At 41.3% G+C, this 24,555-nt stretch overlaps 1 protein-coding gene across 1 annotated transcript in view; it reads left to right on the plus strand.

Annotated features, from left to right (window-relative positions):
• DGCR8 (DGCR8 microprocessor complex subunit) overlaps positions 1-24,555 on the plus strand; it is a 58,909-nt gene that overhangs the window by 10,684 nt on the left and 23,670 nt on the right. Inside the window, exons 2-7 of the mRNA XM_044290016.1 lie at positions 52-1,043; positions 1,345-1,504; positions 2,976-3,118; positions 6,793-7,063; positions 18,425-18,622; positions 21,589-21,690. Of these exons, the coding sequence (XP_044145951.1) occupies positions 231-1,043; positions 1,345-1,504; positions 2,976-3,118; positions 6,793-7,063; positions 18,425-18,622; positions 21,589-21,690 (1,687 nt within the window). The 5' untranslated portion in view covers positions 52-230. The remainder of the gene's footprint in view (positions 1-51; positions 1,044-1,344; positions 1,505-2,975; positions 3,119-6,792; positions 7,064-18,424; positions 18,623-21,588; positions 21,691-24,555) is intronic.

The raw sequence follows: 24,555 nt of genomic DNA on the forward strand, positions 1-24,555 counted from the left end.
TTGTTTGACTTTTCTGATGTTGTGTTTTTCCCCTTTCTTTCTGTCTTCCAGGTAAAACAAAGCTTCAAGGCCAACAATGTCTGCTCAGTGATAACGCTTCTTAAGCTGAATACATTGTGATTTCCAGTAATAGAGACAGTATTTCTGAAGGCTGTCTACATTAATGAAAAGAACAATGTAGTCAGCTTAACTGAATCTTCTGTGAGGCTGCGATATGCTCTATCCACTGTATGGGACATTCTCCAATAAGGGCTAAGAATAGAAATTTTACTATTTTGTGTACTTTTTTTAGTTGTACTGATTTAGTATTGAATATGGAGCCGTGTGAGTATGTAGCCCCTCTCCCTGATGAACCTGGAAGCAAAGAAATGGAGTTCACACCTGCTTGTCCCCCACCACTGCCGCCAAATGAAGAGCCTCCACCACCTCCCCTGCAAACGTCCAGTGACGCAGAGGTAATGGACGTTGGCTCTGGTGGTGATGGACAGTCACAAACCCCAGCTGGGGACCAGCAGCTAAACTACGGAGCACAGCTACTCACAAAAGGGTCGTCTTCTTACAAGAGTCATCCGACAGTGGTAGAGCAAATACAGAGTGACCAAAGCCCCAGAACAGCTCGCCACGCACCAGCAGTTAAGAAGTTTACTCCTGATCTTAAATTGCTTAAAGATGTTAAAATCAGTGTAAGTTTTACAGAGAGTTGTAGGAGCAAAGATAGAAAGGTTCTGTACACTGGAGCAGAGGCAGACGGTGAGGCAGCCATAGATAGCAATAACACTGTCAATGGAGAGTTGCATGTTTGTCCTTTTGCTGGTAGTAGCAATGATAAAATTGTCAATAATCATGAAATTGCAAATATAAGAAATGAGGAGGCGGAAGCTGATCAGGAAAAGAAAGTGGAATACGCTGTTCTCGATGATTTGGAGGATTTCACTGAGAACGTGATGGATGTAGATGAGGACGGAGCTGAGTTTGCAGAGTTTATTACGGAATCCATTCTTCAGAGTGATAAGATTGATGAATCCCTGATCTACAACTATGAGGTAAGTTTGCAAGTGCTAACGCTACACCCATAACCTACTAATGGCCAACATTTCATTTTTAATTTGTCTTTCTAATGAACGCTGCTTTGTCACATGCTTTCTAACCATGCCTTGGTGGGATATGTTTACTGTGTATTGCTGACTGCATATGGGTGTTGTGTTGTCACAGTGTTTTGTAGACATTCCTTGCCATCCTCTCTAGCTGCAGATTGGAGGTACATGTCTGTGCTCAGTGTAAAGGGGATTTTTGCCTCTCCCACCTTTTTGGAAGATGGGACGTACCTGATAGTTTGTTTTGCAGGATGATTTTGATAACGATGTGGATGCACTTCTGGAGGAGGGCCTACATACTCCAAAGAAGAGGAGACTGGAAGAAAAGTTTGATGAAGAAAGTGACCACCATTCAGATGGCGAGACCAGTGTTCAACCAATGATAACCAAAATTAAAACTGTTTTGAAAAGTAAGGAAAGCTTGTTGCTCATGTATTGTGCACCAGTGCTGGAGACATGATAGGACATTTTATGTGTACTTATAGAGGTTCTACTCTTTCAACACTGCAATGGTTCTTAAAAGGAGTGACCCAGGAATTGTATAAGAGCACGCCCTGGGCATATTATTCCGTAAGTGCTCCTTTGTGCATATTAAGGGCTTGTTCACATCTGCTTTGACTTTTTCTGTTATGTCTGAAGAACAGAAAATAGTGTCTGTTTAATCCCCATTTGGTGGTTTTGAGCATCAGTTATGGCTAGTTAGTTTCTGCTCTTAGTTTTCCAGATTGAATGCAACATCTTCCATGTCTATCATCCCTTGAATCCCCCCCCCCCCCCATAAAAAAATATAATAATCCAAAAATAGCAGAAATAACACGTTGCGAAAACACTGAACATAACTGATGCTCAGATCTCCTATTTAAACAAATCAAGGTTAAAATGGCTAATAGCTTTTTTTTCCCTATTTTTATGTTCCTCTGATGGAGCAGAATAAGAGCATATTCAACAGCGATGTGAACCTACCCTAAGGCTGGGTTCACAAGTGGCTGAAAAAAAATCCGCTGAGGATCTTGCTGCATCTTCGTACCAAAAAACCCTCAACAAAACTGTGTGTATTGCATGCGTTTTTTTGCCATGGGATAGCCAGCATATTTTACCTTCTCCATTGCCATGGGTGAAATCCGTTATATAAATTGAAATGCTCTGGATTTCAAATCCGCAATGCCACACCTCTTCCACTGCTCAAAAATCTGCCGGTATTATACGTGAGTGGAACAAGCCCAAAGATTATTTTATGATACTAGCACTTAAAGCACTTCCTCTATTAGATATCAAGAGGTTAACTTCTTTAGCTACACCATTTCCTTTCCAGGCCTCACAGTTGGTGTGGAGAGGCAGAATGAGGATGTGTGTATGTTACAAAATTTTACTTGATCCCAGTCCCTGCCTCTGTAGCACCAGTTTATTAATGGTAGACTTTTAAGAGGAGAATCAAGGTACCGGTAGGTGATTTGATTTAACTTTAAATGGGTTGTCTGGGATTTTAAGAAAGCACAGGAGATGGAATAAAATAAGAGTTATTCAACAGTTAAATCCCCCACAACTTCATTTGTCCCCACAGTTCTGTAGTGATGATTTCACATACATCACTCTAGTGATCACTGCAGCGAATCATTAGACCCAGTACTCCTGTACCGTACATGCAAGCATCACCGGCTGCAGTGGTCAGTTGAATGATGTACATGACGTCATTGCTGCAGGATTGGTGGGATCCACTAGAGCAGCAAGGGAGTCAACAGGTAAGTAATTATTTTCTTTATTTTATACCGTTTCCTGCTCTTACTCAACGTTCTTGAAACCCCAACACCTTTTAAGATGATGTAATTATGTGTTGTGTAGAAACAGTAAAAATTGTGTTTTGTTTTCATTTCCAATATAAAGGTCGTGGCCGTCCTCCTACTGAGCCCTTACCCGATGGATGGATCATGACATTCCATAACTCTGGCATTCCTGTCTATTTACATAGAGAAACAAGAGTAGTCACATGGTCCAGACCTTACTTTTTGGGAACCGGAAGCATAAGGGTAGGTATACAAAAAGATAGGTGCTTATCTACATTTCTTGGTTTAGATGGCATAATTTGGTTGATTTATTTTTTTCCAATGCTGTATGATAGATTTCCACTTTCTTTATGTCATCCTCCCATTTTTTTACATTTTTTTTACCCCTTAGTATTGTTGGGATTTGTTTATTCAGCCTTTTTCCTTTTGCTGCCAAGCTATAGGGCTTGAACAGATTTCCATAAATCAATAGTACAGGTGAATATAAGAAAATGTGTAATATATCTTATTAGATAAAATTCCTCTTTTTACTTATTAGGCCCCTTTTCTGAGTGAGTAAGGCAAACAGAATCTCGTTCTTTTTCTATGTGCTTTGAAAGAGAGACTTCAAGTGCTAATATCCATCCACTAAAGAGACAACAGTCTGAGATGGAGTTTGCCGAAGGGTAAACTGGTAAAAAAAAAAAAATGCAGAATACAATTATAATAATGAGCACATATAATGCTTCTCCTCTTGTACACACAACAGCTTAGGGTACTTTCACACTAGCAGTTTTCTTCTCCGGCACGGAGTTCCGTCCTAGGGGCTAAATACCGGAAAAGAACTGATCAGTTTTATCCCCATGCATTCTGAATGGAGAGAAATCCGTTCAGGATGTCGTCAGTTCAGTCACTGAACTGCGTTTTGGATGGAGGAAATGCTGCAGCATGCTGCGATATTATCTCCATACAAAATTCCGGATCAGCTGGAATGCTGTATCCGACATTAATTTACATTGAAATGTATTGTATTAAAAATACTGCAATGTCGGATCCGTCAAAATGTGAAAAAAAATATATAGAAACTGATCCGTTTGTCTGTATGAAGTATGAGAGACAGATCCGTTCTTGCAATGAATTTGTGAGACTAGGGCTGCAGCTAACGATTATTTGTCGATAATTTCCTCGATTTAATTGGGGGAAAAACACCAAAATGACAAAAAAAAGGGTTTATATGATTTTACTTGAAAAATTATGTTCAAAGGCCATTTAAAAACAAATTTAGGAGTTACATAATTATAAAAATATTGAATTACAATATAAAAAAGACAACATGTCCACATGGTTAGGGCTCTCTTACACGCTATGTTGCCTGTAGCAGAGAAGATGGTGTGGCTGTACTTGGGATAGACAAGTATGATCTTGCAAGTTTAACTTTTATGGGGGATCTGTGGATGACGCACTGTTATGGGGGATCTGTGGATGACACTATATAGCATCTTATGCTATATGTGTCATCCACAGATCTGTCCCAATACACCGGCCATGCCGCTCACAGCAATATCTAAAGAGTATTCCTTAACAGTTACCCTGCAATAACTTTTACTTAAACTTTAAATCAGTGCTATGAATTGATCTTTAATACCTTACAAAATCAAATGAAGCTCCGGTAACGGGCAGAGCGGGTAGCGGCGTAATGTCACTCACTCACGTGACGCACCTGCTACGCCCACTTTATGAATGACGCAGGCGGAGCAGGTGCGTTACGTGAGTAAGTGACGTTACGCCGCCACCCGCTTTGCCTGTTACTAGAGCTTCATTGTAAGGTAAAATAAAGATGCGCTGATTTAAAGTAAACCGCCCGCATGGCAACAAATCCCGTTATCGAATATTATCGCTAGACGATAAACCGTTGCTGCCCTATGTGAGACAGATCCGCATCCGGATCCGTCTGCAAATGCTGTTCGTTTGCATGCAGATTGCCTGATCCGGCAGGCAGTTCCAGCGACGCAACTGCTTGCCGGATCACTCTGCCGCAAGTGTGAAAGTAGCCATATTCTGAAAAGTCACCTGAAAGCGTAGGTATGCCTTTAATGGGATCCTGTCACAAGTAAATAAAGAAAATAGTTATAGCTACAGTTAATATTTTTTAGCAATAGTAAAATTTCCCCAAGATGAATACCTTAGGGGGACAGCATAAAAAAAGTCTCTTTTTTTATGTCCTTTAACCACTTCAGGGCCCTGAGTTTTTGCGTTTTCGTTTTTCACTCCCCGCCTTCCCATAGTCCTAACTTTTTTATTTTTCCATTCACATAGCCTTATGAGGGTTTATTTTTTTGCAGAAGTTGTGCTTTCTAATAGCACCATTTGCAGTTGCATGCCATGTAGTAAGAATTGGGGGGGAAAAAAAAATCCAAATGGAATAGAATTGGGAAAAAACACAATTCTGATAAAGGATTTTATTTTGCACTCTAGACTGTGGTAAAATGGACCTGTTATCTTCTTTGTCCAGGTCAGTACGGTTACAACGATACCACACTTGTACAATTCTTCTTGCTTTTTAATACTGAAAAAAAAAATATTAAAACCTTTGAGGAAGAAAACCTTTTTTGTTTTATAACCAAATGCTGACACCTATAACTTTTTTTGTAGTTATATGTACAGGGCTGTGTGAGAGCAAATTTTTTGCGGGACGATCTGTTCTTTTCAGTGAAACCAATTTGAAGTGTGTGCGCAACTTTTTGATCAGTTTTAATAAAAAAAAATATATTGGGTAGTTGAAGTGACAAAAAATGGCAAATTGGCCTTTTTTTTTTCTTTTTTTTTTTTAAGTCTCCTTTGGTGACAATAACTGGCAATCATTAGAATGCCCATTGTGTTCATTGATGGCTATATAGCCATCATTGAACACTTAATTTGGAATATAACAATACAATGCTGCCACCTAGTGGCATGTATTGGTATATTCCTGAAATAGACCAAAGCCTCAAGCTGGCTTCGGTGTATATTTCAGCAATTGTAACAGGTTCCCCGATCTCAGCCAGGGAACGCTGTTACCGCTGTGACTTCCGCTTCCGGGCTGATCAGATGCTGTGGTCACATTTGACCACGGCATCTGAAGGGTAAAATGTATGCGATCAGCCTCATGGGTGGTGGTGATGAACAGCCTGTCGGATCCGTCCTGCCTCTAGTTCATGTGTTTTCCCCTGGACTGCCGCTCCATCCCCATTGACTATATATACTACGACATGCAGTATTTTTAGTCCAGCTGCCTCTCGCCGTGCCGCCGCCGGAACTCCGCCCCCACCCCAATTATAGTCAATGGGGACGGAGCAGCAGTCCAGGGGCACACGTGAACTAGCGGCAGGACGGATCCGACAGGCTGTTCACCCCCCCCTTCCCCCGTAACAGCCTGCTGCTAATGTGAAAGTACCCTTGGAATGCACTTTTTTTTTTTTTTTTTTTTTTTTTTTTTTTTTATAATCTTAAAATTTTTTGACAAATATTATATCTGCCATAAAATTGGAAAAAAGAAGGTCTAATGTGTCCCGTGAAAAATCAAATACTTGTAGGTTGCCTCATAAATGATTTGCAGTTTGCTAAAGCTGAAAAACTGGTCTGGTAAGAGGAGGGTCAAAACTCCGGTAATATGAGAACTATAAAGATATACCAATACATAATGTTCATATTGATCCATATGGGTGTGAGATCTCATGTACTTCGCTGTTACCATGACTTCATCTAGTTCACTTTATATAGCCCACTATTTATACATCAATGGCTGCCTATCTTTTATCCTACTGTTCCACAACTGGTTATCAGCATAATGATAGGAGGTGTGAGGTTAGGTAGGATAGAAAGCCTATATAAAATCAATTGTATATTTTACTGTATAGTGTTTAAACAATCAGATTTTTTTTATTTATTTGATATTACAGAAACATGATCCTCCCGTCAGTAGTATTCCTTGCTTACACTACAAGAAAATGAAGGATAATGAAGAGAAGGAAAAGAATAGTGAGACTTCTCCAGCTAGTCTTCCGTCAGAGGCTCCGTGTGAAAAAAACTTGGAGCACCATTCTGTTGAGGCAGATTCCACTGTTGATGTTAATTTGACTCCTGATGATAAAGAGACAACAGTGGAAGTCGCTCAGGGGGTGCTGGGCCAAGTTAAAGCTAAAGTAGAAGTTTGTAAAGATGAATCCATTGGTAAGTAGAGCTCGTTAGTTACACCAATAAACATATTTCTAGTATCAAATTGTCTACTAGCTACAAAAAACTTTAAAGTGTAACTACCGTTTCATGGTTTTATACCCTAATGGTATAGTACACTCTGCTGTATAAATGCGTTTGTGCTTTATAATTTAATCTTTTTTTAGTTTCATCTCATAGTAACACCGAGAAATGCGTGTCACTTTCTCATTGAGCAGGCCTCTTCTCAAAGCGTTGTCATGTGCAGGCCGTCTCCTATCGGATATAAACATGAGGGGGGGAGAGCATTGGGAGGAGGAGGACAGCCCTGAGTGCCTGGGCTCCGGAAGAAAGTGGAGGGGGGAGGGGGGGGCTGCTTTAGATACTGCTTTCTCCTGAATGGTAGCAGCTACAAACTTGCAACTGGTCTTCTTTGAAAGCTGACATTCCCGGCTTTCATATAGGACCAGAATGACAGAGGAGATATCACTGTTAGAAATCGAGTCGGGATTAATCGCGGGTAAAACCTGCTTTCTCATCCGTATCATTGGGGGACACAGGCTTGACCATGGGGTATAGCTGTTGCCACTAGGAGGCGGACACTAAGCATAAAGGTGTGAGCTCTTCTCCTTCAGCTATACCCTTCCTACAAAGGACTAAGCTAAATCAGTTTTAGCTTAGTAGAGAAGGTACCCCTGCGCTTCCGCTACTATAGGTAAGCTATGTGTCTGATACTACCCTGGAAACAATCCTGGGTGCCGTGGCTGGGTATCCAGTTGAGAGCCCTGCCTGGACTCAACACAAACAGTCTTACAGAAGATATTGGATTAAATGGATCCTGCGCTGTGAGAGAAGACACTTCCCTGTGACACTATAATTTATCAAATGCAACAACAAGGAAACACCGGGAATATTGAGGCAATTGGCAGCATACAATCACAGGTGAGAACTCTGCATATACAAATCACACTAAACAAAGTTGTTGCATTTTGATGAATCTATTATAGTGTCACAGGGAAGTGTCTTCTCTCACAGCGCGGGATCCATTTAACCCAATATCTTCAGTTTTAGCTTAGTGTCTATAGCTTGGGCAGTGCATCACGGGGCTTTGTACCTTCAGGTATGCCAGGCAGCTACCTGGTCGTCTTTGCACACTTTTTCCAGTGCACACCTTTGCGTGTTCTGACTTCTCTGGGTGTAGCGTTTTGCAGACAACGGTTCTCTGATTGGCAGGAGGGTTTCTTGTTATGCCCACCCTTGGGGACTGCTCTGTAATATCCGATGGTCAAACCTGTGTCCCCCAATGATGCGGATGAGAACTAGATTTTCCATATCATCAACATGGAGATTGAGCCTTGACCTCTGTAGGGGCAGGAACAGAGGTTAAAATGTCCCCCCCCCCCCTCCACCTCCACCTCCACCGTACACCAGTGTTTTGTGTCCCTACAGAGGCCAGGGCAGAGAAAGGTCTCCTTGTGGGTCAGGGGGATGAGAAAAGAAGTTGGCCTTTATAAATGTGGATCTCCTGGTGAGAACAAGGGTGCTGTGGCACTTATCTTGAACCGCAGGACACGTGGTGCTTCCTTCGGTCTAGTGCCAATGCTGGGCAGGGGAGAGATGGGAGGGCTCGCTCTGGTTTATCCGGAGCCTGTTCCCGGGGTAGCGTCCTCCTCCTGGCCCTGGTGGCTTAAGCTGGAGAGAGCGCCCGGTGCATTAGCGTATTGGATGACGTCACTTCTGGTGCGTCCAGGAAGTGACGTAGGAGGCGGGCGACTCGCAGTGTTCAAATGCTGGGCAGCAAAATGAGGAGCTGCGTGTGACTGATCTGAGGTCTGGTGTTCAGAGATGTCAGGCCCGGAACCACAATCGCCCAGAGAGCTTGATGCTCCTACTCCTGTAAGTTCCCTGTGGGGATTGTTAATTTTCTATAGCACTCATTTGGGGTTGGGGTTCACCCTTCATAATATTCAGGGTCTCCTCTGATTATTGTGCACAACGGTTGTGCACCTATTTTGCAATACGTATGTCCATCCATCTAAATTTTTTGGTCTGTTCTCGCCTCATAGGTATCTAAGGAGGCTCAGAAGAAACAAAACAAAAAAGTCAAAATGCATTTCATGTTTTAAAAGGTTACCAGACGGATACCCCAAAAAGATCTGCAAAGAACGCATTTCTAATATAGTGGAGGAACGTGTGTCTCTAAGGGACAAAGTTCGCTCCATGATCCAGAAGGAGGTCAAGGCTGCTTCATTATCCCAGATGTCGGAATCTGACCAGGGACCCTTACCTCCAAAGAGGCAAAAAATAATTCCACCCTTCTCTTCTGATTCTGAGTGCATGGGTGATTGCGCTTCCTCTTCCAGGCATTGGGAGGAGGAAGATCCTTTTTCGGAAGGAGAGTTCCCGAGGGGAGTAAATATTCTATTTTGCCTCTGAGGAGATGTCAGATCTCCTAAAAGCTGAAAGATCCACCATGGGGGTGGAGGACGTTCAAAAACCTCACTCTATTCAGGAGGAGATGTTTGGGGGTCTAAGGACCAAAAGAGCCAGAGTGTTCCCAATTAATGAAAACATTAGGGATATGATATTAGAGTAATGGTCAGACCATGAGAAGAGACTAGGGGTATCCAGAGAATATAAGAACCGTCAATTGTTTCATCTGACGGAGTCTAAACTATTTGACGAGATCCCTAAGATAGATGTACAAGTGGCCAAGGTCAGTAAGAAAACCTCATTGCCCTTTGAGGACCCATTGCAATTGAGAGACCCCATTGAGAGGAAAGCAGATAGCTTATTACGGAAATCTTGGGAAGCCTCTATGTTTAATTTCAAATCTAACATCGCTGCAACCTTAGTAGCAAGGTCTATGTGCCTTTGGCTGAACAAACTAGAATCCCATTTGCGGAATAAGACACCCAGGGAGGAGATAATAAATTCTATTTCCCTACTTAAATCTGCAATGGCCTTTTTGGCGGATGCTTCAGCGGAGTCTATTCGATTTTCAGCCAAGGATGCAGGTCTTTCTAATGCAGCACGTTGTGCCCTTTGGATGAAATCCTAGTCCGGGGGCAAAACTTCAAAAAATGAAATTATGTTCTATCAGGTGAATACGTCTTCGGGCCAGTCTTAGACAAGGTACTTGAAAAGGCTTTTGATAAAAAGAAAGGGATTTCCTGAGGATAGAACTTATAGGAGGAAAGTGCCCTTTCGTTCCTTTCAGGGACAAGAGAGATCCTACAGTGGAAAAGGGAAGTCAGGCCGCTGGAGTTTACCCCAAAGGAGGTAAAGGGAGAGGGTTTCTCCTTAACCCACAGAGTAAACCCAGAGATAAACAATGACGCCAGAGTGGAGGGAAGACTGAAACATTTTCTATCTGCCTGAGAAAATATAACCTCAAATCCCTGGGTCCAGGAGGTAGTCAGAGCAGGCTACAAGATAGAATTTTCTTCAGCACCCCCAAAGAGATTTTATATATCGAATCTGGGGTCAAGGAAAGCTCGGAGCGGCATTTGGCAGAGCATCAAAGACCTCATAGGGATAGGTGTTGTAATTCAGGTCCCAGTCTCAGAACAGGGTCAGGGATTTTACTCCAGTCTCTTTCTGGTAAAAAAGGACGGATCATTCCGTATGATTTATAAACTTGAGATTCCTCAAGTACATTACTTACAGTTAATTCAGGATGGAATCGCTGGGTTCTCTAATTTCCCTAATAAAAAAAGAATGCATGGATGTGTACTGTGGACTTAAAAAAACGCTTACCATCACATCCCGATCCACCACAACTCTCAATTTATAAGATTTGGCATAAAAAACCAACGGGGCAACACTTGCCATTTTCAATTTACGGCTCTTCCATTTGGAATTTCCTCTGCTCCCAGAATATTCACCAAATTGGTAATAGAGATGGTCGCATTCTTGAGACAGAAGGAACTGAATCTGATCCCCTATCTAGACTATTTCTTACTAGTAGGAGATACAGTAGATACTAACAGATCTAGACATCTTTTTATCTACTCTAAAGGAGCTCGGTTGGATCGTCAATCCTCAGAAATCCTGTCTACATCCATCAACCAGAGTACGGTTCCCAGGAGTCATCCTGGACTCGCAGTCACAGACTACCTTCCTGCCCTCAGGCAAGGTTCAGGCTTTGGGGGGAAAAAATCAGGTCCTTCCAGAGGAAGAGAATCTGGTGAGAGAGGCTATGAGCTTGCTGGTAACATTGACAGCCTGTATCCCATCAGTAATGTGGAGCCAGCTGCATTCCTGTCCCATGCAGTCCTGGATTCTGGACATCTGGGACAAACAACAAAGGCCGCTAGACCACAAGGTTCACATTCCAGGCTACGTAAAGACCTCCTTAAACTGGTGGAAGGTGAGCAGGAATCTCTCACAGGGAGTGACCTGGAGGAAGTCTCCGTTTGTCCAGATCAAGACCAATGCCAGCTAGTCGGGCTGGGGTGCAAAAATTGGGGACTCCTGTTACCAAGGTTCCTGGGCCCTTTCGGTAAGCAGCCAATCCTCAAACTTAAGGGCGCTGAGTGCAGTGTGTGAAACCTTAAAGGTGGCAGAAGAAACCCTCCAGAATCGCCACCTGAGGATATTGTCGAACAATACGACGACTGTGGCCTACCTATCGCATCATAGAGGCACAAAATCAAAGAAGCTCATAGACCTTTCAAACAAGATATTTCACTAGGCGAAAAGGAACGTGAGGTCTATATCGGTGACTTGCCTCAAAGGGGCCCTCAATCAGGAAGGCGGGCTTCCTCAGCATCAAACATTGGACCAAACAGAATGGTCCCTAAATCCAGAAGTCTTCAGTATGATAGTAGACAAATGGGGGTCACCAGACATAGACTTATGTCAAAAGACAACAGAAAAGTGAACAGATTCTGTTCCCTGGATCCAAGGGGCAACCTATGTTATGCATTTCCTCCAATTGGCCTCTCGACACCCCCCCCCCCCCCCCCATCCATGGTCTCTCCCACTCAGGAAAGACCTTCTACATCAAGGGCCGATACTACATCCTCATCCAGAATTTTTAAGGCTAACAGCCTGTATCCTGAGGCCGAAATACTGAGACGTCAAGGACTTTCAGGTAAGGACATGGTTACACTTGGGGCCAGTAGGAAGAAGGTGACTTCGGCCATATACTTGGCCGAATCTGGAAGAGGTTCTGTTCTTGGTCAGGGGAATATTCTCTTAACTTGGTTATTCCAAAGATTCAACAAATCTTAGATTTCCTCCAACAGGGCCTAGAGTTAGGTCTTAGGCAATCTACTCTAAAAACACAAGTGTCAGCTGCTTCTTTGATGCGGACTTGGCAAGTCTCGGGTGGATCAGAAGATTCATGAGAGCTGAAGCAAGACTGAGGCCCACACTAAAATCTTGAGTTCCTTCCTGGAGCCTTAATACTGTTTTAAAGGCCTAACCATGAGTCCATTTGAACCTCTCGAAGACTGTCCGCTCAAATTTCTATAATTTTAAAACCGCATTTCTGATTGCAATCATCATGTCTGCAAGGAGGCTCGGTGAGGATGCATGCAATTTCAATTAGGGAACCCTACCTCAGAATCCTGGAAGATAGGATAATACTTAGACTAGATCCGGGGTTCCTTCCCAAGGTAGTATCCGACTTCCACAGAGATCATTCTCCCATCTTTTTGTAATAATAATAAAAATAAAAAAAAATAGCAGGGAGAGTTTCTTTCACACCCTAGATGTTAGACGAGCGGTTCTAAAATACTTGGAGGTCGCAAAAAACTTTAGGAAGTCCGATTAGTCGTCTTGTTCATTTCTCAGGGAAGAACAAAGGGAAGAGGTTGTCTAGATCCTCCATCGCTAGATGGATTAAGTGCACAATTTCCCATTGTTATACCACTCAGGAATTTTCTTGTCCAACTAACATAAAAGCACATTCAACCACATTTAACCAGAGCTATGTCCTCTTCACAGGCTGAAAGAGCAGATGCCTTCTTGGAAGATATTTGTAGGGTGGCAACCTGGTCCAGTGGACATACCTTTTTATAAAGCATTACCGCTTAGATTTTTCGAATACTGCTGATCTGTCCTTTGGACGTAGGGTCCTTCAGGCAGTAGCCCTCCCCCTTGATATTATAATTTTGATATCTCCTTGTGGCCGTCATGGTAATATGGAAAATTGGAATTAGACTTGCCTGTAATTCGGTTTCCATGAAATCACCATGATGGCCCATTATTCCCTCCCTAATTTATGTTTTGTGGGGATATGAAGCAATACCTTCTATTTGTATAATACGTTTCTATAGTTGTCTCCACCTTGACTCTGATAATTTTGGAAAGCACTGGTGTATGGTGGAGGTGGGGGCGTTTTAAGCTTTATCTGTTCCTGCCCCAACAGAGGTCAAGGGTCAATCTCCTTGTGGCCGTCATAGTGATTTCATGGAAACCGAATTACCGGTAAGTCTAATTCCGATTTTTGTACTTAACGTAAAATCAGTTTCTCTTCCGTTCATTGGAGGACACGGCTCTCGCCTGTTCTGGCCTGTGTGGTTCTGGGTTTGTACATAGTTTGATTTTCCTGTTTTTGTCTTTCTTCTTCTGCTTTTGCACTAACTGATTTAGCTTAGTCCCTGTAGGAGGGGCATAGCTGAAGGTCGGAGCTCACACCTTTGTGCTTAGTGTCTGCCTCCTATTGGCAACAGCTATACCGCATTGTCAAGCCTGTGTCCCTCAATGAGCGGATGAGAAACAGATTTGACAGTAAGTACAAAAATCTAGTTTTTTTTACTTTCACTTTCAGCTGCAGTGATATCTTGCCCTGTACTGAACCATATTGCTGTAATTCTGATATTGCTTGTTGGAATGTCAGCTTTCAAACAATACAAGGCACATATCTCTAGCTGGTACCAAATGAGATATTAGCAGCTAAAGCAGCCCCCTTCCCTGTCAGTGTGTAGGAGAATGAGGGAGCAGCTGCAGAGAAAAATATATAGAAATGTGACATAATCATCAATGTAGTGACCCACATAATAATAAAAGTACGTTACTTTTACCACACAGTGAACGCCATAAAAAAATTGCATTTTTTTTTTTTAATCTTTCCCCCTAAAAATAAAATGTTATTTAGTACACTATATATACCCCAAAATGGTTCCTTTAAAAACCTTTTTAAGGTGATTATTAAGAGGCTAAAACAAATGCTTAGTGATTTCATGTAATTGCAGGGCTTTTCTCTGGTTAGCTGTATGTGAGAGGATACACACTGCTCTGGGGTAGTGGGGGAAGTTATCTGCTTTCTGATTGGTCCTGCTAGTTGATGTGGGGAGAGCAAGGGGTATTGGGAAGTTGGGGGAATACAGGATGGCCTCAAGAGCATGGCAAACATCATCACAGGAAATCCTGCAGAGGCCATTTTATGATTAGCATTTTAAGATGCTGAAATAGAGGCGTAGAGAAATATGGTTGCTAAGCGCTGAATACAGACACCAGAAAGGTAAAATAAAGCTCCATGAATATCTTCCCTTCAGCATCACATATGTTAGGATTTTAATTTTTGGTAGTGAAATGGCAGTTACACTTTAACCATTTCCCGACTGCCTATTGACTATAAACGTTCTTGGGCGGTCGGTTAATCTCTGAATGGACATTCTGGAACGTCCATTAAGAGATTGCAGCTGCACGCTAATCGTGCAGCTGCAGATCGGGTTGCCCGCTGTCAGTGACAGCAGGGCAACCCTTAGAGAAGGCAGGGACAGTTCACAGGTGTCCCTGCCTTCTAGATCGCTGTATAAACAGCGCTCACCAAGTTCTGTGTATACAGTGCAGTAAGCGCTATGCGCTTCCTGTTCTGGCCCGGTGGTCATGTGACCGCTGGGGCCAGAAAGTGCAGGAGGTGATCGGGTCTTTCACAGACCTCGATCAGCTCTGCACTCAAATCAATAGTGAAAAAAAAAAGTGAAGTTAAATGTCCCCCAGAGGTCTTGTATGACCTTTTTATGGGGGACAAAAAGTGTCAAATATAGTGTTAAAATAAAAAAAGGTTTTCACGTGTAAAAATAATTAATAAAAATTCCCCAAGTAAGGAATAAAAAAATGTTTAAAATAGAAAAAATAAAATATACATATTTGGTATTGCCGCGTCTGTGACGGTCGGCTCTATAAATATATCACATGATCCACCCAGTCCAAAAAAATAAAAAAAACCTATAGCTCTCAGAACATGGACGCAATTAAAACAGAATTTTTTTGTTTCAAAAATGCTATTATTGTGTAAAACTTAAATAAATAAGAAAAAGTATGCATATTAGGTATTGCCACGTCCGTAACGATCTGCTCTATAAAAATATCACGTGACCTAACCCCTGGTGAACGCTGTAAAAATAAATAAAAGCTGTGCTAAAACAACAAATTTTTTTTGGTCACCTTGCCCCATAAAGTGTTTATAATGAATGATCAAAAAAATCATATGTACCAATAAAACTGGCACCTTATCCCCTAGTTTCCAAAATGGGGTCACTTTTTGAAAGTTTCTACTGTAAGGGTGCGTCAGGGTGGCTTCAAATGGGACATGGCATCTAAAAACCAGTTCAGCAAAATCTGCCTTCCAAAAACCATGCGGCGCTCCTTTTCTTCTGCTCCCTTACATCAGTTTAGACCACATGTGGGGTGTTTCTGTAAACCGCAGAATCGGGGTAATAAATATTGAGTTTTGTTTGGCTGTTAACCCTTGATGGAAAATCTGCCCAAAAAATTAAATTTTAAAATTTGATCTCCATTTTCCTTTAATTCTTGTGGAACGCCTAAAGGGTTACCAAAGTTTGTAAAATCAGTTTTAAGTAACTTGAGGGGTGTAGTTTCTACATTTGGGTCATTTATGGGGGTATCCATTATGTAAACCCCACAAAGTGACTTCAGACCTGAACTGGTCCTTAAAAAGTGGGTTTTGGCAATTTTCTTAAATTTTTTAAGAATTACTTCTAAAATTCTAAGCCTTCTAACGTCCTAAAAAAAAAAATTACATTTCCAAAATGATGCCAACATAAAGTAGACATATGGGGAATGTTAAGTAATAAATATTTTATGAGCTATCACTTTGTTTTAAAAGCAGAGAAATAGAAATTTAGAAAATTGCGAATTTTTCAAAACTTCATAAATAAAGGTGAAATATATTGACAAAAACTTATGACTATCATGAAGTACAATGTGTCACGAGAAAACAATCTCTGAATGGCTTTAATAAGTAAAAGCGTTCCAAAGTTATTACCACATAAAGTGATATATGTCAGATTTGCAAAATTAGGCCTGGTCAGGAAGGGGGCAAATGGCCTGGATGTGAAGTGGTTAAAGGGAGTCTGGGGAGAGCAGTACAAACATACTTTTTTATAGACCTTTTATGATTAGTAGTAGTGTGAATATGAACTAATGTTCTACTAGATCTGTGATGGCTAACCTTCGGCGCTCCAGCTGTGGTAAAACTACGACTCCCAAGATGCCCCCTTGCTTGGCTGTTCTCAGAACTCCATAGAAATGAATGGAGCTTGTTGGGAGTCATATTTTCACCACAGCTGGAGTGCCAGAAGGTTAGCCATCACTAGCCCAGGAGGCAGTGCTTCACTGAAATGCTCTCTGCATTGAGCTGCTTTACAGCCCCTTTCCTCTGGTTTGAGTGGCGGCTGTAATGGTGTCCTGGTTGGATACTATAGCTGTCACTTGTAGGTGAGGGGGCTGTGAAAAAAACTATTGCTGTATAGTTTTACAGGTTTGGGTTACACTGTTTTCACTGGGCTGTAAAAATGACACTTAGCCTTTTATTCTGTGGGTTTTATGTTTAAAGCTCTACCAAATTTTTACTGTTTGTTATAATTTAATATTTCTAAAATTATATAAAACTTTGCCATATTCTGAAATTCACTTTTTTGTTTTTAAAAAAAAAACTAACTTTTTTGCTTGAGGTAATTAGATTGCTTATACCAATCAATCAAATTGTATTGCAGTCTGACAATAATGCTATGTTCATATTAAGCCCTACCTGAGGAAGGGCTTAAACTGACCATTTAACCTGACTAATTATCCTGAACTCTGTCTGTACAAGCAGAAAGAGGACAGTACTGTTTTACGCAAGCCCTGCTGGATGTGTGGCTGCAATAGAGGTCCGCTTCTGCTAGCTCCTTTTCAGGTTGGATTGCAGCTAGGGCATCTTGAGAATCTTTGCTTTAAAACAAGAACAGCATCATAGAGCTAAGCATGGTGTAGCTTGAATAGAGCAGGTTGAAGTGAGGGCTGCATTTGCATGTGGAGGAGAAGGGGGGGGGGGGGGGGTGAGCAGGCAGCATGGAGGGAGAAGAGGCGGCTCACAGACCTTCCTCCAATCCCTGTGTGAGTTTAGACTTTGAGACTTCTTGTTATGGAAAGAAAAAAAATACCTCCCTGATAAGTTTATATATACTAAAAAATGATTTCTATCTAAACTACAACTCATCCTGTAAAATTCAATGCCAAGTCCTTGCTTACAGCTAAAACTAGTTTTCTTCCTAAGGGGTTAAAATGCACTTAACTATATTTATTTGAGGCATAAATTCAAAATCTACTATAAGTGACATTTTAGAGAGGGTTTTTCCAATTTTAATGTAACTTAGGTAGTTAATAGGAATTTTACAATGGCGAGCCTGGGAACCTTTTTATCTTCGGATGCAGTATTAACAAAATGGTTCTCATGATCTCATTGTGGGGTAGGGAGTGATCAGTTATTGGAGGGAGCACCCTTCCTCTAAGTGACCTCTTGCAACAGACAAGGACATTGATGTCTCTGATCACAAGCGCTGCCAGTGGATGTTTGCAGTATAAAAGAAAAAGTTCTTTATGAAACCACACACGCTCATTTTAATGCGCAAAGATCGTAATCGATATTAACACAGCTTCTAAACTTCGGAATAATACTGTACGGAGATCTGTCTCCGTACAGTATTAGAATGTATGGGCTCCGATGAGCCGTAGTTATTCACAAAGTCGCGTGTGACTTTGTTGAATAACTTCGGTAGTTGATTTTTAAAGCGGAAAGCCTCTTTAAAACTTGAAATCGAACTCTGCTTTGGTTCCGAATTACTAGTCTGAACCAAAGCAGAGTTTGGGTTCAAGTTTTAAACTATTGAAGTTATTCAACAAAGTCGCACGCAACTTTGTGAATAACTTAATTTCGCTCATCGGAGCCCATACATTTTAATACTGTACGGAGACTAATCTCCGCCCAGTATTATTCCAAAGTTTTGAATGAAGCGTCTTTCGGATGAAGCATCCGAAACTAGCTTCGCTCAACACTACTGATGATATATGCGGTATACGGAGAACAAAAAAGGGTGTCATACTCAACAAAATATGTCCTGCTTGTAATTTATTTTATAGACCTGGAAGATTTCCGCAGCTATTTGGAAAAAAGATTTGATTTTGAGCAGGTTACAGTCAAAAAGTTCAGGACATGGGCAGAAAGAAGACAATTCAATCGTGAAGTGAAACGCAAGCAAGCAGGATCTGAACGACCAATTTTACCTGCCAATCAGAAACTTATAACCTTATCTGTTCAGGATGCACCAACAAAGAAAGGTTTATTTCTGCAAATATATATTATTATGTTGTTTTGCATTTTATCAGATGTGCTGTTGAATAGTTGAAGGAGTTTTCTAGGGAGAGAAAAAAAAAGCCGCCTTCACTGGTCCCAATGTCCTATTCTGACTTGACACACAATAAATGCCAGAAGAGAACCATGCAACTACTCAACAGCCACAGTGATTACCCATCTGAGAGGGCATCTCCTGTATGGCATTTAGAATTTTTTTAAGTCATCTTTAAACTCTTTTTAACATCTTCACTGCATCATACTTGATATACATGTTGTGTGGTTTTCATTAGCATAATGTTTCTGAGCATATAAATAGTATACACACCACAGTTAAAATGTCAGGTTTCTGTGATATAAAAAAATGAGACAAAGATAAATAATTTAAGAACTTTTTGCACCTTTTAAGTTTGAGACCTATAAACTGTACAACTCAATTGAAAAACAAACTGAAATCTTTTAGGTGGAGGGAAGAAAAAATATAAAAATAAAATAACATGGTTGCATAAGTGTGCACACCCTTAAACTAATACTTTGTTGAAGCACCTTTTGATTTTATTACAGCACTCAGTCTTTTTGGGTATGAGTCTATCAGCATGGCACATTTTGACTTGGCAAGATTTGCCCACTCTTTTTGCAAAAACACTCCAAATCTGTCAGATTGCAGTGCACAGCCCTCTTCGGGATCACCCCACAGATTTTCAATCGGATTCAGGTCTGGGCTCTGGCTGGGTAATTCCAAAACTTGAATCTTCTTCTGGTGAAGCCATTCCTTTCTTGATTTGGATGTATGCTTTGGGTCGTTGTGCTGAAAGATGAAGTTCCTCTTCATGTTCGGCTTTCTAGCAGAAGCCGAAAGGTTTTGTACCAATATTGACCGGTATTTGGAACTGTTCATAATTCCCTCTAGCTTAACTAAGGCCCCAGTTCCAGCTGAAGTAAAACAGCCCCTTGGCATGATGCTGCCACCACCATGCTTCACTGTGGGTATGGTGTTCTTTTGATGATGTGCAGTGTTGTTTTTGCGCCAAACATATCTTTTGGAATTATGGCCAAAGTTCAACCTTGGTTTCATTAGATCATAACACCTTTTCCCACATCCTTTTGGGAGACTCCAGATGTATTTTTGCAAAATGTAGCCTGGCTTGGATGTTTGTCTTCGTAAGAAAAGGCTTTCGTCTTGCCACTACCCCATAGCCCAGACATATGAAGAATACGGGAGATTGTTGTCACATGTACCACACAGCCAGTACTTGCCAGATATTCCTGCAGCTCCTTTAATGTTGCTGTAGGCCTCTTGGTAACCTCCCAGACCAGTTTTCTTCTCATCTTTTCATCAATTTTGGAGGGACGTCCAGTTCTTGGTAATGTCACTGTTGTGCCATATTTTCTCCACTTGATGATGACTGTCTTCACTGTGTTCCATGGTATATCTAATGCCTTTGAAATTCTTTTGTACCCTTCTCCTGACTGATACCTTTTAACAATGAGATCCCTCTGATGCTTTGGAAGCTCTCTGTGGACCATGGCTTTTGCTGTGGGATGTGACTAAGAAAATTTCAGGAAAGACCAACTAGAGCAGCTGAACTTTATTTGCGGTTAGTCAGAGGCACTTTAAATGATGGCAGGTGTAAGCTGACTCCTATTTAACATGATTTTGAATGTGATTGCTTAATTCTGAACACAGCTACATACCCAGTTATAAGAGGGTGTGCACACTTCTGCAACCACATTATTTTAGTTTTGTTTGTTTTCTTCCCCCCACCTAAAAGATTTCAGTTTGTTTTTCTATTGAGTGGTACAGTTTATAGGTCACGTTAAAGGTGGAAAAAGTTCTGAAATGATTTAATATATATTAAATCTCCATAGAAAAAAATCTGGCAGCACTCCCTTCACATGCAGATGTAAGGTGCCCGTGGTGGTCCCTCGATTCAGGACGGAAGACAACAAAGAATGTCCGCAGCACTCCTTGAAATATAGAAAATTGTGTTCTTTATTCACCATGTCGAATTTTGACAACGTCTCGGTTCTCTCACAGAACCTGTCAAAATTCGACATGTGTGAATAAAGAACACATTTTCTGGCTGACTAGTTTAAAAATACTACATGTTCAACATGATTTGGTTGTAAAAATGTTGCTTTATGTTTCAATATTTGAGTTTTGGAATGAGATCTTTCTTAGCAAGCTCTGCTTCTAAAGCCACCAGATGTAAAGTAGTACTTTGTCTCGATAAGGATAGTACCCCCCCCCCCCCAAATCCTGACATAGGCCTCTCACCCAGTAAAGCCAATACTCTCTGCTCTGCACTAATAAGGAGCAATTGCCCCGAAACAGCTGTCTGCTGAGGTGCTGGCTTATTATATATCCAAGTCATGTCTCAAGGCCTATTTGAAGGGTCGAACATTGACTTTTATAGGATAGCTGCCTTACATCTGGTGGCATTAGAGGCAGAGCTTGTTAAGAGATCATTTGCATCCCTTTCTTCACAGAATTCCAGAGGAGAGTTGCCTGGCCTATAAGTCTCCTCATGGCGTTTAGGTGCTCTCCATAAGAAGATACTGTACCCCCCGAATTTTTTATTAAGTGTAGGTGTTTTGTGTTGCTGTATATAAGAGCTTATTCACAAGTATCTATTGAGTTTAGTATGTTTATTCTAACACCATTGTTTTTCCACTGACCATGAGTTAATGTAAAATCAAATATTTTTATTTATTGCAAATGCAAAAAAACTGAACAACCATGGTGAAAAAACATTCAGACACTTTCTGAACTCTAACTTTGCTGTGATTTCCATGCAGATTTATTTTTGCTATGTTTAGATGGGGTTTTAAAATTCTATCTGTAAGTTATTTTGGATTTTCAGCACATTAATTGTTGCTATTCTGCTGAATGTGACATAATGAGCATTCCATTTATAATTTTTTTTATGTTTTGACACTTTTTATTTGACAGAGTTTGTTATTAATCCAAATGGAAAGTCTGAAGTTTGCATCCTCCATGAATATATGCAGAGAGTCCTAAAAGTTCGTCCTGTTTACAACTTTTTTGAATGTGGTAAGGAACCAGTGCATCTCTGTATGAATGTCTTGTGAATAGGTGATTTCAGCAGAACAGAGCGTTAGATCTGGGTAGTGCACTCTGCAATTCTGTTATCGAAAGTGGTTTTCTTACCTCCTGCTTACAGGGCGTGCTCCTTTGCAGCTTCTAATGTTTTGTAAATCTCTATTTTTTGTTCATATATAAACAGGTAAGTGGAATTGACCATAAAGCACACAGTGTGCTGGAAGTCAGTGTTGCGGGTTTTAACTTTTTGTCCGAATGCTATGGTTGACATCTTGTAATGTATGTGCACCTAGACTTTGTTGTAAACTGCGCTTAAACTTGGCGCATCTGTGATAAATGTGGTATGGGTTTATGCAGCCTAAGCTTACACCATCTATAGGATTAGTAAATCTGCCCCAGCGATGTACTTTACATGTTTGGAGCTTAATTGCTCTTTCACCTGGAATAGAAATGCACTAGACAGCTTTTATTAAAAATATTTTTTTTACTGTTGGGTAAAAAACATTCTATTTCTGTCCTTCTTGAAGTGGTTGGCTGCTTTACATATCCTATTACACTCATGGAAGGAGATTGTGGAGGTGGGCAGGATTGGGAGAAAGATAAGGAGCCATGCCTGCCTTATCTTGGTCTTACTTTGCACATAACTGGCTTCAGGGAGTTTGAGTGAACCTGGGAAAGCCTGATGAATGGCACAGGCTGCAGTGTGAATGACGTTCTACAGTAAGGGGGGGGGGGGGGGGGAGGAGGCATTTGCACTATAACTACAGCCTTTCATGGGTTCTCCATATAAATGGCCTTCGTCTTGCACTGCAGGAAAATGTGTGGGCTGTTTGCTAGACCTGCTGCTAATTTGTGGGTCTAGCAGAGAGCTGTTTACTACACAGTAGGGAATTGTGAGCTGCTGGTTGGGAACACTTATATAGATGATCCTTTTTTGACCTTGCAGAAATATAGTATCAGGTTTCTACTTTATTTTCAAATGACCCTTATGTTAAATAAAGTTCATCTTAAAGACAATGTCACACCAAGTAAAAGCAATCTGTCAGTTCTGAACCCCCCCCCCCCAAACAAGATGTGTGCTGTATAGTGTGACGCTGAATCTACTTATGAATTTCTACACTGTGCTCTGACAAACCAGCAGCAAAAATGCATTTAAAGGGCTCCTGTGCTCATGCACAGAATGGAGAGAACTCGGAGGAGTCCCCTCAATGCATTTTACTGCTGGTTTGTAGAAGCACAGTGTCACTAACACTATACACTGCTTGCGCTAGTTTTGGGGGTGTTTTGGAGCTATCAGATTCCTCTTAAAACCATAGATTTTTTTTTTTTAACCCCTTAGTGACCACCCATACTTGTTTTTACGGCGGTCACTAAGGGGCCTTGAGCTGGAGCGCCACCTTTTTACGGCGGCACTTCAGCCCAAGTTAGCGATAAAAATCAAACGCTGTAGCTCCATGCCAGTAGCTACCGGAGGTAGCTGAGAGCTCGGGGCAGTGATCAGAGACTGTGACAAGCGGTCTCTGATCACCGTGATACACTTTATCACGGCGATCACAGAAAATATCGGCAGCGGAGCTGCCCGCACTAAACTTTCTCCCTCCTCTCATGTTAAGAGAGGAGGGAGAAAGTCTCCGGTGCAGCAATCGGGTCCCCCAGCGCTTCTGGCCCTAAGCTGGGTCCCGATCCTTACCCTTACCCTCAAGAAAGATGGCGGCGGTGGCCCGGCGCATGCGCAGACTGAAAGCCGGCCTCCGCTGCTCTCAGTAAGGTCTCTCTCCTCAGGAGAGGAGCGAGAAGTTCAAATTATGCCCCGATCGGGTCCCCCAGATGAGAGTTATTAGGGTGCCCCCCACATTTAAATACAAAAAAAATTAACATTTTTTGTAAGTGCAGCCAAAATAAAGTAAAGATGTGGAAATATATTTCTGATAAAAATATTGAATAGTATGTATGTATGTGAAATATTGCAGTTGAAAATAGGAAAATGTGCCAATTTTTACAAATTTTCATAAATGTTAACCTCTAAAAAAAAATAAAGATACGCATATTTCATCGGTAGAATTTTACTACCTAAGTAAAGTACAATATGTGACGAGAAAACAATGTCAGAATTACTTTGTGCAAAATCATTACAAAGTTATTCTAAGCTAAAATGACACGTCAGATTTCCAAAATTTGGCTTGGTCATTAAGCCCAAACAGGCTTGGTCACTAAGGGGTTAAAGAGGGGCAGCCATCTTGCCTGAGCAGCTGTTAGCAGCATGTAGAGATATACTTTACAGTAGCCACACGGGCAATTATCAGTTACTGTTTATTCTCAATATTTTCTTATCATTGAGCAGAGAGGAGAGATGCATTGACATGCAGGAATCGTCTACGGTGTATGGGAAAAGAGATCACTACTGTGTTCATCACTGTAGAAAATCATGTTTTGCTGGCAGCAAAACCCTGTCTATACAGGATGACGTGCTGCAGATGATTTTACGTGGTGCATAAAAGAAACAATCACCCTGTGAACGAGCTTTCATCGGGTCATCAGAGGCACATTTACACAGGGCAATTGTTGGGAATGGACATTCCTAAGAACTCTGGCTCCTAATAATCGCCCTTGTAAAAGGTTTAGACATGCTCTGTGAGCTATGCAGAGGGTATTGTGGAGAAATGGGGAAAAAATAGGTTGTGACATCACCTGTTGTGAATGGTGGATCCTGTGGTATTTATTCAGAGGTGTTGCCTGTCTTTGAACCTGCCTGTGATAATGAGATGACTGCTGAAAAGTAGTGTAAAAAATATCTACAGCCCATTATTAGACGTCGTTTTAGGCTAATTTCACACTGGCGTTTTGGTTTCTGTGTAC

This window comes from Bufo gargarizans, chromosome 1 (assembly GCF_014858855.1).
Source record: "Bufo gargarizans isolate SCDJY-AF-19 chromosome 1, ASM1485885v1, whole genome shotgun sequence".
In the NCBI taxonomy this organism is placed as follows: Eukaryota; Metazoa; Chordata; class Amphibia; order Anura; family Bufonidae; genus Bufo; species Bufo gargarizans.